The sequence below is a fragment of the Vicia villosa genome, unplaced genomic scaffold (genome assembly GCF_029867415.1).
Source record: "Vicia villosa cultivar HV-30 ecotype Madison, WI unplaced genomic scaffold, Vvil1.0 ctg.000920F_1_1, whole genome shotgun sequence".
NCBI lineage: Eukaryota > Viridiplantae > Streptophyta > Magnoliopsida > Fabales > Fabaceae > Vicia > Vicia villosa.
The window spans coordinates 543,716-559,416 of NW_026705414.1; the positions used below are offsets into that span (position 1 = coordinate 543,716).

A 15,701-nucleotide genomic window follows, 5' to 3' on the forward strand; every position below is an offset into this window, starting at 1 on the left:
TTTTAATAATATATATTCTAAAATATTTATTTATTTATGAGCTATAATTTCTTTTTTTATTTATTTTTAGTAATATTTAATTATATATTTTTATTTGTTATTTAGAAAATCACTAAATATACATATATTTAAATCAATTGTAGCATGATTTTTTATATATATAAAATTGAATATATAGTTTATAACAGAATAATTTTTTTAATTATATTTTCATATACTTCATTTATTTGTATGTTTGCTTATGAAATAGATTTGTCAAATAATCTTGTGTCAACTTAAAATACTACTATTTTGTAAATTTAAGATATTTTTATTTAATTTATTACATTATCTGGCAATAGAAACATACATTGACATGTGTTTGTTTGTGAAAGACTCTCCGTGTATATAATTTAGAGTAACCTAGAAACATGGACCGTGAGAAATTATATTAAAGACTATACTACCAAATCAACATTACTAAACTTTTCTATAGTTTTTGAAAAAATTGATATATACCAAAACCATTAGATTTTCCCCATCATTCTCGTGAGGCCTTTGTCGCTAGCTCACAAGCCAATAAAGGCAACTCACTCTAGATCACATTTCAAGTTCCAACACTATAATTTCCAATTATCTATATCTCATTCTGATCAACTTCAGCTTCTTTGGTTTTTCATATTTTTACTTCATTCTGGTGTTACATAAAGTAAGATTTTCTTTCTCTTCATCACTTCATTACTATTATTTTAGTGTCACTTTGAATATTAGACAACTGTTATGTCTCATGATTTATAATATTTTTTATTTTTGTGTAATGTATACTTCACTTTGTTTGCTTGCAGTTTGAACTTTGAGCATCAAACTAGAGTTTTTTTTAGTTTGGCTTTTTAAAAGGACTTGAATTTGTGGCATTTCTTCACAGCATTGAAACCATCACAATGGTGTCTACTTGTGTGAACTTTAAGACCAATACTCATATAACAAACTTGAGGAAACACAATATTTTTCATCAAGAGAATGGTTTTCTAGGTGAGAGAATCAAAGGGGGTGTGAATTACAGTCCATGGATTATTAATCAGTTGGAAATAAGTTTGAAAACCAAAGAGAGGGTTAAGAAGGTAAAACCTGGTGCTGTGTCTGCTGTTCTTACCTCAAATGATGCCACTGAGACTAAGGTAAGCTAAATTATGTCATGCGATTTATTTCCTATCATGGTTTTAAATTTGTGATTGCGAGTCAAAGCCACTTGACATGTCTAGTGTCCGTGTCTGTGTTCGTGCTTCAAAATATTTATGTGCGTCGACTTCAGACATTTCAGGTTCCATCTTTTTTGAGAAGAAAAGCTGATCCTAAAAACGTTGTTTCCATCATATTGGGAGGAGGTCCTGGTGTTCAACTATTTCCTCTTACCAAAAGAGCTGCTACACCAGCTGTGAGTAACCAAACCATTGTCTTTGTTGACTCAAAATTTGAGAATTGTTTCATTCTGTAATGAATAATGATACATAGTACTGTTTACATTTTTCAGGTTCCTGTTGGTGGATGCTACAGGCTTATAGACATTCCAATGAGCAATTGCATCAATAGCGGCATCAACAAAGTATTTGTATTGACACAGTTCAATTCTGCGTCACTAAACCGTCATATCTCTCGTACCTATTTTGGAAATGGCATCAACTTTGGAGATGGATACGTAGAGGTATGTATCAAGGAATTGGTTACTAATTACGAATAATATATCTATATTCATAAAAGGCTAATATGAACAGGTTCTTGCGGCTACTCAAACACCGGGAGAAGCCGGGAAGAATTGGTTTCAAGGAACAGCAGATGCTGTGAGGCAGTTTACATGGGTATTTGAGGATGCAAAGAACAGAAACATTGAGAATGTAATAATCTTGGCTGGAGATCATCTATACAGAATGGATTACATGGATCTCGTGCAGGTATTCGATTTATTTGTTTCATTTGTTGAAATATTTAATTTCTTCGTTTCATTTTCTGTGTTTTCTGATCATCTCGAAACATATAAACAGAGTCACATTGACAGAAATGCGGATATTACAGTATCATGTGCCGCCGTTGGTGAGAGGTATGAATAATGTTGAGTCTTCTTAATCCTTTGTTTGATAAAAGCACATAAGTTTCAAATTCAGTTTTATCTAAGTTTAATATCCATTTGCCCGATTTTCAGCCGCGCATCAGATTTTGGATTAGTCAAAGTAGATAGTAGAGGTCGCATCATCCAATTTTCCGAAAAGCCTAAGGGAGCTGATCTTAAAGCAATGGTAAGTCCTAATGTCCTATACATATATGAAATTTCAAGTAAAACACTTTAGTTTCTTGCCTCTTGATAACTTTATAAATTGACCGATAACTAGTACAAAATACTATATATACCGAGTCAATATGAAAATGAAGAAGATAACAAAAATAATTAATCTAACTAACTCTTAACTAACCTTATCTCTAATAGTTCTTGTTACTTCTATGCAGCAAGTAGATACTTCTCTTTTTGGATTGTCACCTCAAGATGCAATAACGTCGCCATTTATTGCATCTATGGGGGTTTATGTATTCAAGACTGATGTTTTACTCAAGCTTCTAAAATGGAGGTATCCAACCTCCAATGACTTTGGATCTGAAATCATTCCAGCATCAGTGAATGAATACAATGTTCATGTAAGAGAAATTTGGCAAAATAAATATATTTCCTTTCAATCCGGGGGTAATAAAAATACAGGTTGAATGACTATTTCACCTTTCTTTCAGGCGTTCTTTTTCGGAGACTATTGGGAAGACATTGGAACAATACAATCATTTTACGATGCTAACATGGCTCTTACCGAAGAGGTAGGTTGAAGAATCAAGATAAATTTTTTTCCTATCATGAAACTAACAATGTTTATAATATATGCTACTCTTGCAGAGCCCAATGTTTAAATTTTATGATCCCAAGACACCTATTTTCACTTCTCCAAGATTCTTACCACCAACAAAGATTGATAAATGCAGGGTTAGTATGACTATGTTCATCTCTCTTCAAAGTTCGATCTTAACCTCTTTGTATCATGAGATGCTTTTTTTACCGGTGTTTGAGTTGCTCTTTTGTAGATTGTGGATGCAATAATCTCACATGGTTGTTTCTTGAGAGAATGTAGCGTGCAACACTCCATCGTGGGTGAACGTTCGCGTTTGGATTATGGCGTTGAGCTCAAGGTAAACTACCATGATATCTTTACCAAGAACGATGTTGCTCTTTAGTTAGCCACAGTTTAACCGTGACTAAATTAGAGATTTTTTGTTGTAATCTGTCTTGCACACCCTTATTATCGACCCTGAACGCTATATAATATAATATACCAACATTTAAAACAATCTTTTACAGGATACTATAATGATGGGAGCAGACTATTACCAAACCGAATCCGAAATTGCTTCTGAGCTGGCAGAGGGAAAGGTTCCAATTGGAATTGGAAGAAATAGCAAAATCAGGTAATCTTTCTCAAGATGAACACTAGACTATTGAATTTGTTACGTTGGTTTAAAAGTTAACAAAAACTATTGATATTATCTAGCATAACATATCAATATAACAGGTAGAGAATATTGAATATTCATTTGATATTTGTTGCCTGTTGTCTTTGTTGAAGGAAGTGTATAATAGACAAGAATGCTAGGATTGGGAAAGATGTCATCATCATGAACAAAGATGTGAGCATGACTCTCTTTTACATTTGGTGTCATTTTGTTAGTTAGCGGTTTTCTAGCGTAAGATCATCATGAACTATGCGTCGATCGAACATAAGTATCTATCTTATGTATTCCCATTCAAATGTTTTGTTTGTAGGATGTTCAAGAAGCGGATAGACCTCGTGATGGTTTTTACATCCGATCAGGAATCACAATAGTAATGGAGAAGGCAACAATAGAAGACGGCACTATCATATAGAGAAGTATTCCATCAAGCATTTTGGTTTTGAACTGTAAAAATAGAATGAAAATAAATGTGTGTAAAATCAAGATGCTCATGAATAAAATGATGAAGGGTTGTTTGTGAACTCTCATTGGGATGAACAAATTCCATGGTAGTTTTGATATGAACACTTTTATGTTATATGTTGTATTAACTTTTGAGTTTCAAATTCAAACCAGCAACTTGAAACCGAAACATGGCTAGTTTTAAATAAAATTCATATTAAACCGAAACAATTTTATAAAAAAACAAATCTAACATCACCACTTAAACAAAAATGGAAGCATTAACTCGTGGTTCGCAAAGTTTTTTTAGTTTTGATAAGTTTGTGCCAGTTCCCACTGGTATAGTTATATGATCGATTCAATAGCCAACTTGGGTCAATTACCCTTCCAATTCTCGGTTCAACCAGTCGATAAGAGCCAATTTTTAAAACATTAACTTTGACCCTCTAAAATCTCATTTTAGAATGATGACAGTATATTGCAAGTATATATGTTACAAAAAAAAACATATATAATATCTTTTTATTTAGATATATTGCTCCACTAGTAAGTCCCATACATAATATCTTTATTTAGATGTTGCTCCACCAATAAGATATGCAACTTCCATTACACAACCATTATATATTCCTAACAAACTAACACCAAGACTCCCCAAATATTTATATCAGCAGTGGCCAAAAACTTCAAAGTCCCTTCATATTCCAAACTATCACAGGTCCCTTTTTCGTCAACTGGGAGGGATTCAAACTATTCATTGCCTTTCCAAGTAGGGCCATGGCTGCTACACTTGGAAACGGCTTGTTTTTTACCTCTCCTGCCGTACTGTTTGAAGACTTTGGATCATGATTCTCAACTGTTTTGTGCCTCTTTTTAGAACAAGCAGCCCGATTATGACTCCATCTCTGAATCCAGGGATGCGAAAGTGTAATTTCTACAGCTTCCTTAGCTTCGGTAAAAGAGGACTCGGCATTTGATAATACTAGAGGTGGTTCTAGTACCGTCTGTCCTTCGGCGTGACCGTCATCATTATATACCGTTTCGGCTTCCAAATTAGTTTTGGCGTCTTTCATATTAGTTAGTTTTACATGTGAAGTTTCTCCAATATTTTCACTCTTGGTGCCAAGAGCATGTTCTGGTGAGCATAACTTGAGCCGTTTAACCCATCTGCTACTTGGGTCTGATCCCAAAGAACTATGGCTAGATTTTGACCTTGCAGGTTCTTTTTCTTGAGAAAAAAGTTGGTCCACATCAAGGCTACGAGTTCTTGATGTGCTAGTCTCCATGTCAACAATGGGACTTGCCCGAGTGAGAAGTTCCTGTTCGTTTATATTCCCAGGCTTCTCTAGGTTTTTCCCTCTAGCCGAAGTTGTTGCACCTAGAGTTGAGAGTGAGTTTTGACTATCCTTGGAGCACTACAAAATTTAAATTTTGATCATTCATGCTTGATTTACCTCTCAAAGTTTAGAATAGTATCTCCTTGTTAACACATAAAATTAACACAAACTCTAGAGAATAGAAAAGATATTTTCGCTAAGTAAACAGAACCTAATTGTGTGTGAGTTTATGTCTTGGTATGAAGAAGTTGTGTCATTAAAGTTAGTTTTGTAGTGTCATACAACACTCATCATATACTCGACACAAATGTAAAGTTAATGAAACCCTTTCGTTTCCCACAAAAAAACCGTTGTATATAAAGTGTAAGAATCAGATGATAACAAATATCAATTAAATGCTTAGGCAATGGTGTTGATGGGAAATCAAACATGGGAAACCTTACCTTATTTGACAGCATTGGAGCTTCACCTGCAATAGGTTGGAAGCAGCACAATTAGTTCCAACAAAAAAAAACATCAATAACATCAAACTTGCAGAACATGTTGTCTTACAAGTAATAAAACTGCTATCAAACAACTGAAATTATGGAATAGTTAACAGTAAACATTATACAAAGTCTTAAAGGATAGCATTATATGGTATGTTCTTTTGCAGTGTGCATATATACCTGGAAGATTGTTCTCGTGTGAAGTACCAATGTCCATAAAGTCGGGTTCAGGAGTTGATTCATTCGTCAAGCTTGTTGGACGTTTGAAATCAGAAACATTTTCCTTCCCTTCACTTTTTACTGAACTTCCTAGAGTTTCGAGTTTAGTATGGTCACTAGCGGGTGGATTCAGAGATAAATCAAGGATCTCATTGAAATTATTTCCTTTGAATTTTGTATGTGGCATTGACTCTCTAAAAAACTGACCTTTGTTAGATAAATTAACACCGGGAATTTTCGACACCAGAAAACGATGTGTTGCTTGGGAAATGTTGGGAAGACCTCTTGATAATTTTTCTACGGAATCTACATTGGTGTATTTACTTGCATCCTTCACACCATAAACAGATTGTGGCACTTGCTCTACCGAAGAGTAAAAATTTTGTGGTTTAGCTGACTCCAAGAGTGAAGTCTGGTTTGCAATGTTTGGATTAACAATTAAATTTTGAATCTTGTGGTGCTGACTACGAACAACATTGTGTCCGTCGTCGTCACTGTCGGCTATGGGATCATGCGGAAAATGAGTGAAGCTGCCTCGCATCAATCTTGTTAGGGAAAATCTTTGATGGTCTAACAGGCTACTACTCATCTGCTTCTCAGGGACATGGGGAACAGAATAACTATGAAATTTAGTGTTTGTGTAATGTTCTTGGGATGCTGAGCTGTAGCTCGATGGATATACTTCGCGCGGTCCACCAGTTACTTCATTCATCGCAGATTTTCCTTTGTCGCGTACATTTGTGAGTACTATGTCAGAAGCTGATTTTACCGGTGCGAAAAGAGTTAAGTTCTTTGGTTCATTATCCCTCAAGGATCCAATTGGCACTCTCTGAGACAATAATTGACACTTTTCTATTGAAGTTTCTATTTTATGAGGAGCAGATGGTAATGGCCTAACTCTGCTGACAGAAACTTTGTCATCACCCGAGCATGACTCTATCCCCAACTTTCCATCTTCCTTGCGGAAAACACTCTTTTCTTGTCTCTGAAAAGGCAATCTTCCCTTCAATTTTTCAGAAACACCACCGGATACAAGAGATGGTTCGGAACCAAAACCAATCATTGCGGCCCCAGTTACATCCATGGAATGATCTGATCTGACCTCCCCACTCCAGCCAGGATTTATTGTTGACATATAATTTGTGTGATTCCAATGAGCCATCCATGGCAATAGATAACCATAACCATAACCATGCATTGCATGAGCATCAACTTTGTCAACATCATGGTGTGCACGGCCAGAAATCTCATCAGTCATGGAACAACGCACCGCTATATTGATCTCAAAGACTTAGTCAACTCAAACAACTCTTCAAAACCTGAATTTCCCACACATTGAATCATTAGCTTCCATTACAAAAATTCATGACATGCAAAACTAGATCACAAGTGCTTAAACACTGTCACATGCAAAATGCAGAATATGCTTACCAACCTAACCATGGAAATTACATCACTGACTATGTTTTTAGAAGCTAAATTCAAATCGAAATAATTCCATCTCATAAATCTATGGCAGAAGCAAATCTAACTAGCATGGAATCCAACAAAAACCAAACGGATAAATTCAAAAATTACCTTCGTGAAAGAGTGAGTCAGAAAACCGAAGACTGAGTTGAGCGAGTAGAAGGGAGAGGAAAAACAAACGAAGAAGAAAAGAATTGCTTAAAAAGAATGAAAACGGAGAAGTGTTACTGTCTGTAAATCAACGGTCAGAAACTCGTGAAGTGTGGTATAGAGTCCATCTAACCGTTGATTATTTTGTACTACTGTGTTTATTTTGTCTTCTTTCTTTTCAAGTACTATTCTCTTTCCTTGGCCACATGAATCGAGGAATAGGGATCGGTCCAATGGGACCCGCCCATGTACACTTTTCTTGTTTTCTTATTGGTTGTTCTCGTTGTCTTTTTGTGATTTGTTTTGGGTTTTTCATTTCTCCTATGTTTAAACCTACGCGGATGTATTGTGACCACTTTAAAATAATTTTCTTTTTATTTTTGTTTTTGATGACTAGACATTTTTGCTTAAGTTGAAAGGTTCCGAATCTTCGGTTTGGTCAAAATTATTCGTTTTCAAATATGGAAAATATTAAAACAAATTTACATAAAAGTTACTTTATACGTCTAAAGATGAATACTATTGTTTTACATTTTATATGGATTAGAAAATTCAATAATATTGTTCAGCTCTGGAATAAAAAATAGAGTGAGAATCGAAAATGATGATTGATTTAAGTTTTTTGGGCAGTTGAAATTGAAAGAGGTTGACCTCCAATAGTGTTTTAAAAATCGGAACGAACTGACCGGTCGGACCGGTTAAATCGAGAATCGGAAGGGTCATCGATCTGGTCTGATTGTTGGACCAGATATGCTATTGAACTGGTGAGAGTCGGCCAAAATCGGAAAAAATTGATGAACCGGCGGTTTAAGAAAATCGGTGGTTCAAATGCATGTTTTTTTCCAGCACAAAACGACGTTGTTTTCATATTTTTTTATAAAAATCAAATTAAAATATAATTAGACTTTATTCAACTCTTATTTGAACTATTTTTTCCTGTTTGCAATTAGACCTGGTTTAAAATTTATTTAACTTTATATTTTGTATTATTTTATTGTGAGTGATGATTATATTTAGAATTTGAATGTAAAGAATAAACATATTAAATTATGATATTTTTAAATTTTGTAGGTGTTGTGGTTTTTTTAGAGACTGAGTCATTCGGTTCGACCGATTTAATAAATATATAATGTTGCAATAGAGACTGGTTTATTCAATTGAGTTATACGATTTAATCTCATTTAGTCATGTGGTTCGACCAGTGACCCAGTGGTTCAACCAATGAACCATTGACCCAGTACCCTCACTAGTTTGATGACCGGTTCAATTTTTAAAACACTGCCTGCAAGCAGTGTTTTAAAAATCGGACCGAATCGGCCAATCAGACCGGTTGGACCGGGAACCAGAAGGGTCACCGGTTTGGTCTGATTGCTGGACCAGGTATGTTATTGAATCGGTGAGAACCGGCCAAAACCGATCAAAACAGGAAAAAACTGGTGAACCGGCGGTTTTAGAAAATCGGCGGTTTTAGAAAACCGGCGGTTCAAATGCATATTCTTTTTTTTCCGTACAAAATGACATCATTTTCATGATTTTTTTTAAATATATAATTAAAATATAATTAGATTTTATTTGAACCTTATTCGGAACAACTTTTCCTCTATTTGCAACTAGATCTGTTTAAAATTTATTTAAATTTAAATTTTGTATTATTTGATTGTGAGTTATGGTTATATTTAGAATTTGAATGAAAAGAATATGCGAAATCATGATATTTTGAAATTTTAAAATTTTGTAGGTGTTTTGATATTTTTTAGAGACTGAGTCATCTAGTTCGAACGATTTAATAAACATATAGTAGTGCAATAGAGATAAGTTTATTCAACAGAGTTATCCGGTTTAATCCGATTTAGTCATGTGGTTTGACCACTGACCCAGTGATTCAACCAATGAACCAGTGACCCAGTATCCTCACCGGTTTAATGATCGGTCCGGTTTTAAAACACTGCCTGCAAGGCTGGTACTTCAATATTTAATTCAATATGTGAGGAATAAGTGTGAATTCAAATTGTGTTAGAAAGTTGTTACCTCAATTTAGCGTCTTTTTTATATATATATATATATATATATATATATATATATATATATATATATATATATATTTATGTGAGAACATGATAATGAATCTGAACCATTAAATTTTAAAATAAATGGTGGAGATTATGTGTCATTCTTTTTTCTCTTCCATTATTAATATGGGGCATATCAAGTGAGAATGATATTTTTACCTGAGAATGGTAGGAATAATTATTAGCCCTTCGATTTAAACATAAATGGTTGAAATTAAATGCAGAGAGTCGTTGGATGCACTTGCAATTAGGATCTTTGTTACTGTCATCAGGAGAATTCTCATGTGCTAAGAAGATCCTAGAAGATGTATTGTTCCCTCAGAGTGGTCGTTCAGGGGTCGATATGGTCGATCCATAACAGTTTCCCCCAAGCTCGTGTATGTGCTCGATAAAGCATAGGTTTGTCGCTTCAGCTTTGGCTGCTGACCATTGTCGCCTTTACTTTTTGAAGAGAAAAAGAAATTATTTTTGTTCCTTGGAGATTTATGCATTTAATGCTCCATACTTTAAACGTCTTCCCGAAAGTGTCGTTTTTACGACTCTTAAAAACTGAAACACTTAAGTGTTGCGTGTGAGTGATTTGGCACGTTTGATAGAGTATATTTCCTTTTGCATGCTAGAATATAGTCTTCAAAGAGTTAGCATTAGTTTTCTTAGAGTCTTTTCCATAATTTAACACTTATATTCTTCTTTGACATTTCACTTTCCTGCAATTGAAAAGTCAGTGCATTATGGATAAAAAATTGCAGAAGAGTGCTCACAAACCCCTAAAGAATGCTTAATCTTCATGGGTAGAATCTGGTTACTCCTCTATTTGTTATGTTTTTGCTAAAGTAGGCAATTTTTATGGCACGTTTCTTGAAGTTAGTCTACCTTCACAATGGGGTATATAGACCCCAACTGAGAATGAAAGGATATGCAGTGAGTGTGGTGATTGATGTAATGCCCGGAAATTCGATTATTCGCTTAATTTAGACATTTGGAGTGTTTATGGAATTTTTTGCATTTTGGGACGATTTAATCGGTATTAGTTAGAGATATCGGATCAACAATTAATCGAGATTTTTAATATTTTTAGTATTAGAAATATTATTAGAGTGTCGGGTATTATTTTGGGAATTTTCAGAGCAAATAAAATTAGACCGTAAAATAAGAATTAACGAGTAAATTGGGAGTTTTAATAAAATAAATTAGATGGGCGGAATGGTGTTATGTTGTAATTTAGTTTTGGCCCAGATTGGAATAATTGAGAAGTGAGGATACACCTAGGTTTTTAGAAACTCAGTAACATAACATTTGGGAAAAAGAGAAGGACGGCAGAGAGAAGAGGAAAATTGGAAAAGAAAAGAGATACGAGAATTAGGCCGCGAAGAGAAAAACAGAAGAACTACGCGAAGCCGGAAAGCTTGGATTCGATCGGAATTGTAAAGCGGACTCCGAATACAAGGTAAGGGCGGGGTTCTTGCTCTATAAACGGGGATATGATGGACCGTATGTGGGGTTTAGAGAATTTTATTATCTCTTTGTGTTCGATTGATTTCTAAAAATTGTATGAAATTATCTTATGTTTGATTCTGTGTAAATTTGTTGTTTCCGTAAAAATTGATGTGTTGGTGATTTTATTGGTGTAAAATTTGTGTGATTTGATGCATATAATTTGATATCGATATTCGTACGGCGGGCTGTTTATAACATCAATTTTTGTTCTCCTATATACTTATAGTGTTTCGATAATGAAAAAAAATGATATATATTGAAAATATTTACTGTAGCATCGTCACGTTCATGTAATGTTTGTTTTCATTCTACGTCACTAGCCTCACGTTTATTGACATAAAACCATGTTTCAATATATGGTATGCTTAATTGTTTAGAGAATAGAATGAGCATGTAAAATCTGGAATTGAATGAGCATGTAAAATTTGGAAATAAACATATGACATCATTTTATAAGGAAAAAAAAAGAGATGCTTGCTTAGAAGACAATATATATTGCGTTAATATGCATGTTGCTTCTCTTTTCTACTGTAACGACCACTGTTATTTTGGTAGATATAATAAACTAAGTAGGTGGCAATTTGATGAAATATATCAATGTAAAGCGTATACGGTAGCTGTAAATTTAGTCAATTAGGAATCAGGTTGCAGATTTACTAATATATAATACTTCATTAGTTTATAATAATAATAATAATAATAATAATAATAATAATAATAATAATAATAATAATAATAATAGTTTAATATTATTAGTGTAATATTTTTAGGAGTTTTGAGTTAGAGATGAATATTTGTATTATTTGGTTAATTTAAATTATCTTCAATAGTGTTGTTAGAGATGTTTGTATTATTTGTGTTAATGTAAAGCGTATGTCTCGCGACGTTGTTTTGAGATGTTTGTGATTTGTTGCATTTCATCAGTGTCTCATGATTTTCATGTTTTAGCGATGGCCTGAATTGGCAAACAGCGATGAAGGCTTATGCCTGTTTTGATGCCTCTATTATCTAGTAATTGGTGATGGGGGCTGAAGCCCTGGGTACCACATGCATGAGCATTTGTTAGAGTCACATTTCATTTGTGTGATTATGATGTTATGTATTTTGATGTATGAATTTATGTGACTTGTTGTGAACTTTGAATATGATCTTATGTGAGATATTGTGACTTGTGTTGTTGATTGAAACAGTGAAGTAAACTAGGCAGTAACGATTATACCGCAAAGCGATAATTATTATAACTTGAACCTGAATATACTGTTTATCATCACCCTGTTTATATTGTTTGATATCTCACCCCTTTATTTTGTTTCGTCGTTACCTTTATACTGGTAACGTACAGGTGATAGCTTGATGAAGATTTAGACGCTGTGAGTTGAATCGGTGATCGCTCTGATACATAGCACTTGGGGGGGGGGATAAACGATTGTTTTACTTATTGTTTTATTTGCTGAATTTTATATGGTTTTGGTTTAAATTATAACTTAAAGTTACCGTGCAAAGATGCTACGATATTGTTTGAATAATTATGAACTTTGTTGATTCCGTTGCGAGTTAATTGTTTTAATTTGAAACAAAGTGATTTTCGAGTAATGATTTTATTGTCGTTTTGAATTTTTGTGCTATGTATCTATATGAAGGAAAGTAAGCCGTAAATGTTTTCGAATGACGAATATGTGATACCTCAAATGAACTTGTTTGAAATTTATACTCTGATTTTTCCGTATAATTTATCGGGTAGATTTGGGGTGTTACATTAGTGGTATCAGAGCAGGTCGGTCCGTCCGGCCAGAGTCGTCTAATTGTTGTTTATCCCTTAGTACGCGACATATGTGTGAAACACTGTTGGTACTTGTTTGTTTTGTTGCAGGGTTAGTTTGAGCGAAGTGGCGGAGAAGCTTTGCTTCTCGAATGTGGTTTAGTTGCAATGTGCAAAGAGGTATCGTAATGGTTTACATATGCGTAGTCGAAGTGAGATGTGTTAATTGATTGATATGTTGAAAGGTTGGACGTGGGAATGAAGTTGATGATGGTGGTGTCGGGAATATTTTCGAGGACGAAAATCTTTTAAGTGGGGGAGAGTTGTAACGCCCAAAAATTCGAGTATTCGCTTAATTTAGACGTTTGGAGTGTTTATGGATTTTTTCGCGTTTTGGGACGATTTAATCGGTATTAGTTCGGGATAGCGGATCGAAAATTAATCAAGATTTTAATATTTTTAGTATAAGAAATATTATTAGAGTGTCGGGTATTATTTTGGGAATTTTCAGAGCAAATAAAATTAGACCGTAAAATAAGAATTAACGAGTAAATTGGGAGTTTTAATAAAATAAATTAGATGGGCTGAGTGATGTTATGTTGTAACTTGGTTTTGGCCCAGATTGGAATAATTGAGAAGTGAGGATACACCTAGGTTTTTAGAAACTCGGTAACATAACATTTGGGAAAAAGAGAAGGACGGCAGAGAGAAGAGGAAAATTGGAAAAGAAAAGAGATACGAGAATTAAGCCGCGAAGAGAAAAACGGAAGATTTACGCGAAGTCGGAAAGTTTGGATTTGACCGGAATTGTAAAGCGGACTCCGAATACAAGGTAGGGGTAGGGTTCTTGCTCTATAAACGGGGATATGATGGACCGTATGTGGGGTTTAGGGAATTTTATTATCTATTTGTGTTCGACTGATTTCTAAAAATTGTATGAAATTATCTTATGTTTGATTCTGTGTAAATTTATTGTTTCCGTAAAAATTGATGTGTTGATGATTTTATTGGTGTTAAATTTGTGTGATTTGATGCATTTAATTTGATACCGATATTCGTATGGCGGGCTGTTTATAACATCAATTTCCGTTCTCCTATATACTTATATTGTTTCGATAATGAAAAAAATTATATATATTAAAAATATTTACTGTAGCGTCGTCACGTTCATGTAATGTTTGTTTTCATTCTACGTCACTAGCCTCGCGTTTATTGACATAGAACCATGTTTCAATATATGGTCTGCTTAATTGTTTAGAGAATTGAATGAGCATGTAAAATCTGGAATTGAATGAGCATGTAAAATCTGGAAATAAATATATTACATCATTCTATAGAAGAAAAAAAAAAGATGCTTGCTTAGAAGACAATATATATTGCGTTAATATGCATGTTGCTTCTCTTTTCTACTATAGCGACCACTGTTATTTTGGTAGATATAATAAACTAAGTAGGTAGCAATTTGATGAAATATATTAATGTAAAGCGTATACGGGAGCTGTAAATTTAGTCAATTAGGAATCAAGTTGCAGGTTTACTAATATATAATACTTCATTAGTTTATAATAATAATAATAATAATAATAATAATAATAATAATAATAATAATAATAATAATAATAATAATAATAATAATAATAATAATAATAATTGTTTAATATTATTAGTGTAATATTTTTAGGAGTTTTGAGTTAGAGATGAATATTTGTATTATTTGGTTAATTTAAATTATCTTCAATAGTGTTGTTAGAGTTGTCAATAGGGTTGTCAGAGTTGCTTTCAAGTTGTTTAGAGTAAAATTTGATAAACTATAGATTAAAATTGAAGGTATTTGACCCTTTAGAGTCGTTTTATTATTACTTGAGTCATACTATTAGCCAATTTGATGCATAAGAGTTACCCTTATATGTAATAAGAATTGTCAGTAGGGTATTTTTGGGCACTTTAGAGTTGTATGAATTATTGTAGAGTTGTTTAGAGTCCCTTCGAAACTCTGTCGAATTATAATTATATATTATTATAATTTTTGTGAGTTAATAATATAGAAGGTGTTAATGAAAATAACAGTAGCACTTTGTTGCTCATCAACGTAGTGACCAATTTCGTAACAGAGGCATTATATCAGTAGCAGAGGAATATAATAATAGACGGAAAAATATATAGCGAGTTGAATAATATTAGGAGTGTTCGGGGATAATTCGATAACCGTTGTGCTTGCGGTGTTTTTGGTAATGTTGCGACGTGACGTATTTTTGTGAGTTTTGTGAAGTATGGCGATGTTTGCGTGAATTATCTGTGATGAATTATTGTTGTTGATTTGTCGTGTGATATATTGCGATGTTGCGATGAGTTTTTGTGAATTATTGCGAAGTGCAGGATTTAAGGTGACGATTGTTTATCAATAACTATTGATATATTTTGGCGATGTAGGCGAATGTCTTTGTGACGATGTTTGGCGACGTGTTTGTGATATAGGTGTATGTCTCGCGACGTTGTTATGAGATGTTTGTGATTTGTTGCATTTCATCCGTGTCTCATGATTTGCATGTTTTAGCGATGGTCTGGATTGGCAAACAGCAACGAAGGCTTATGCCTGTTTTGATGCCTCTATTATTTGGCAATTGGCGATGGGGGCTGAAGCCCTGGGTACCACATGCATGTGCATTTGTTAGAGTCGTATTTCACTTGTGTGATTATGATGTTATGTATTTTGATGTATGAATTTATGTGACTTGTTGTGAACTTTGAATAT

General features: G+C 33.8%; 2 protein-coding genes across 3 annotated transcripts; one reads left to right on the forward strand and one right to left on the reverse strand.

The window, feature by feature from the left end:
* Window positions 1–437: 437 nt before the first annotated feature.
* Window positions 438–4,043, forward strand: LOC131632262 (glucose-1-phosphate adenylyltransferase large subunit 1-like). Its single transcript, XM_058903046.1, has 14 exons — window positions 438–688; window positions 825–1,157; window positions 1,292–1,414; window positions 1,511–1,681; window positions 1,752–1,928; window positions 2,019–2,074; window positions 2,177–2,270; window positions 2,479–2,664; window positions 2,755–2,835; window positions 2,912–2,998; window positions 3,097–3,201; window positions 3,371–3,477; window positions 3,636–3,696; window positions 3,833–4,043. The coding sequence occupies exons 2-14, from the start codon at window positions 921–923 to the stop codon at window positions 3,932–3,934; spliced, it is 1,587 nt and encodes a 528-aa protein (XP_058759029.1). The 5' UTR covers window positions 438–688; window positions 825–920; the 3' UTR covers window positions 3,935–4,043.
* Window positions 4,044–4,471: 428 nt separating this feature from the next.
* On the reverse strand, window positions 4,472–7,741 carry LOC131632261 (uncharacterized). Of its 2 annotated transcripts, XM_058903045.1 has the most exons (5): window positions 7,586–7,741; window positions 6,215–7,326; window positions 5,969–6,097; window positions 5,744–5,769; window positions 4,472–5,378 (listed from the first exon to the last, which is right to left on the reverse strand). In XM_058903045.1, the coding sequence occupies exons 2-5, from the start codon at window positions 7,263–7,265 to the stop codon at window positions 4,650–4,652; spliced, it is 1,935 nt and encodes a 644-aa protein (XP_058759028.1). In that variant the 5' UTR covers window positions 7,266–7,326; window positions 7,586–7,741; the 3' UTR covers window positions 4,472–4,649. The 2 variants fall into 2 exon arrangements, with proteins under 2 accessions (XP_058759028.1, XP_058759027.1); XM_058903044.1 differs by having other exon boundaries at window positions 5,969–7,326.
* Between the last annotated feature and the right edge of the window lie 7,960 nt (window positions 7,742–15,701).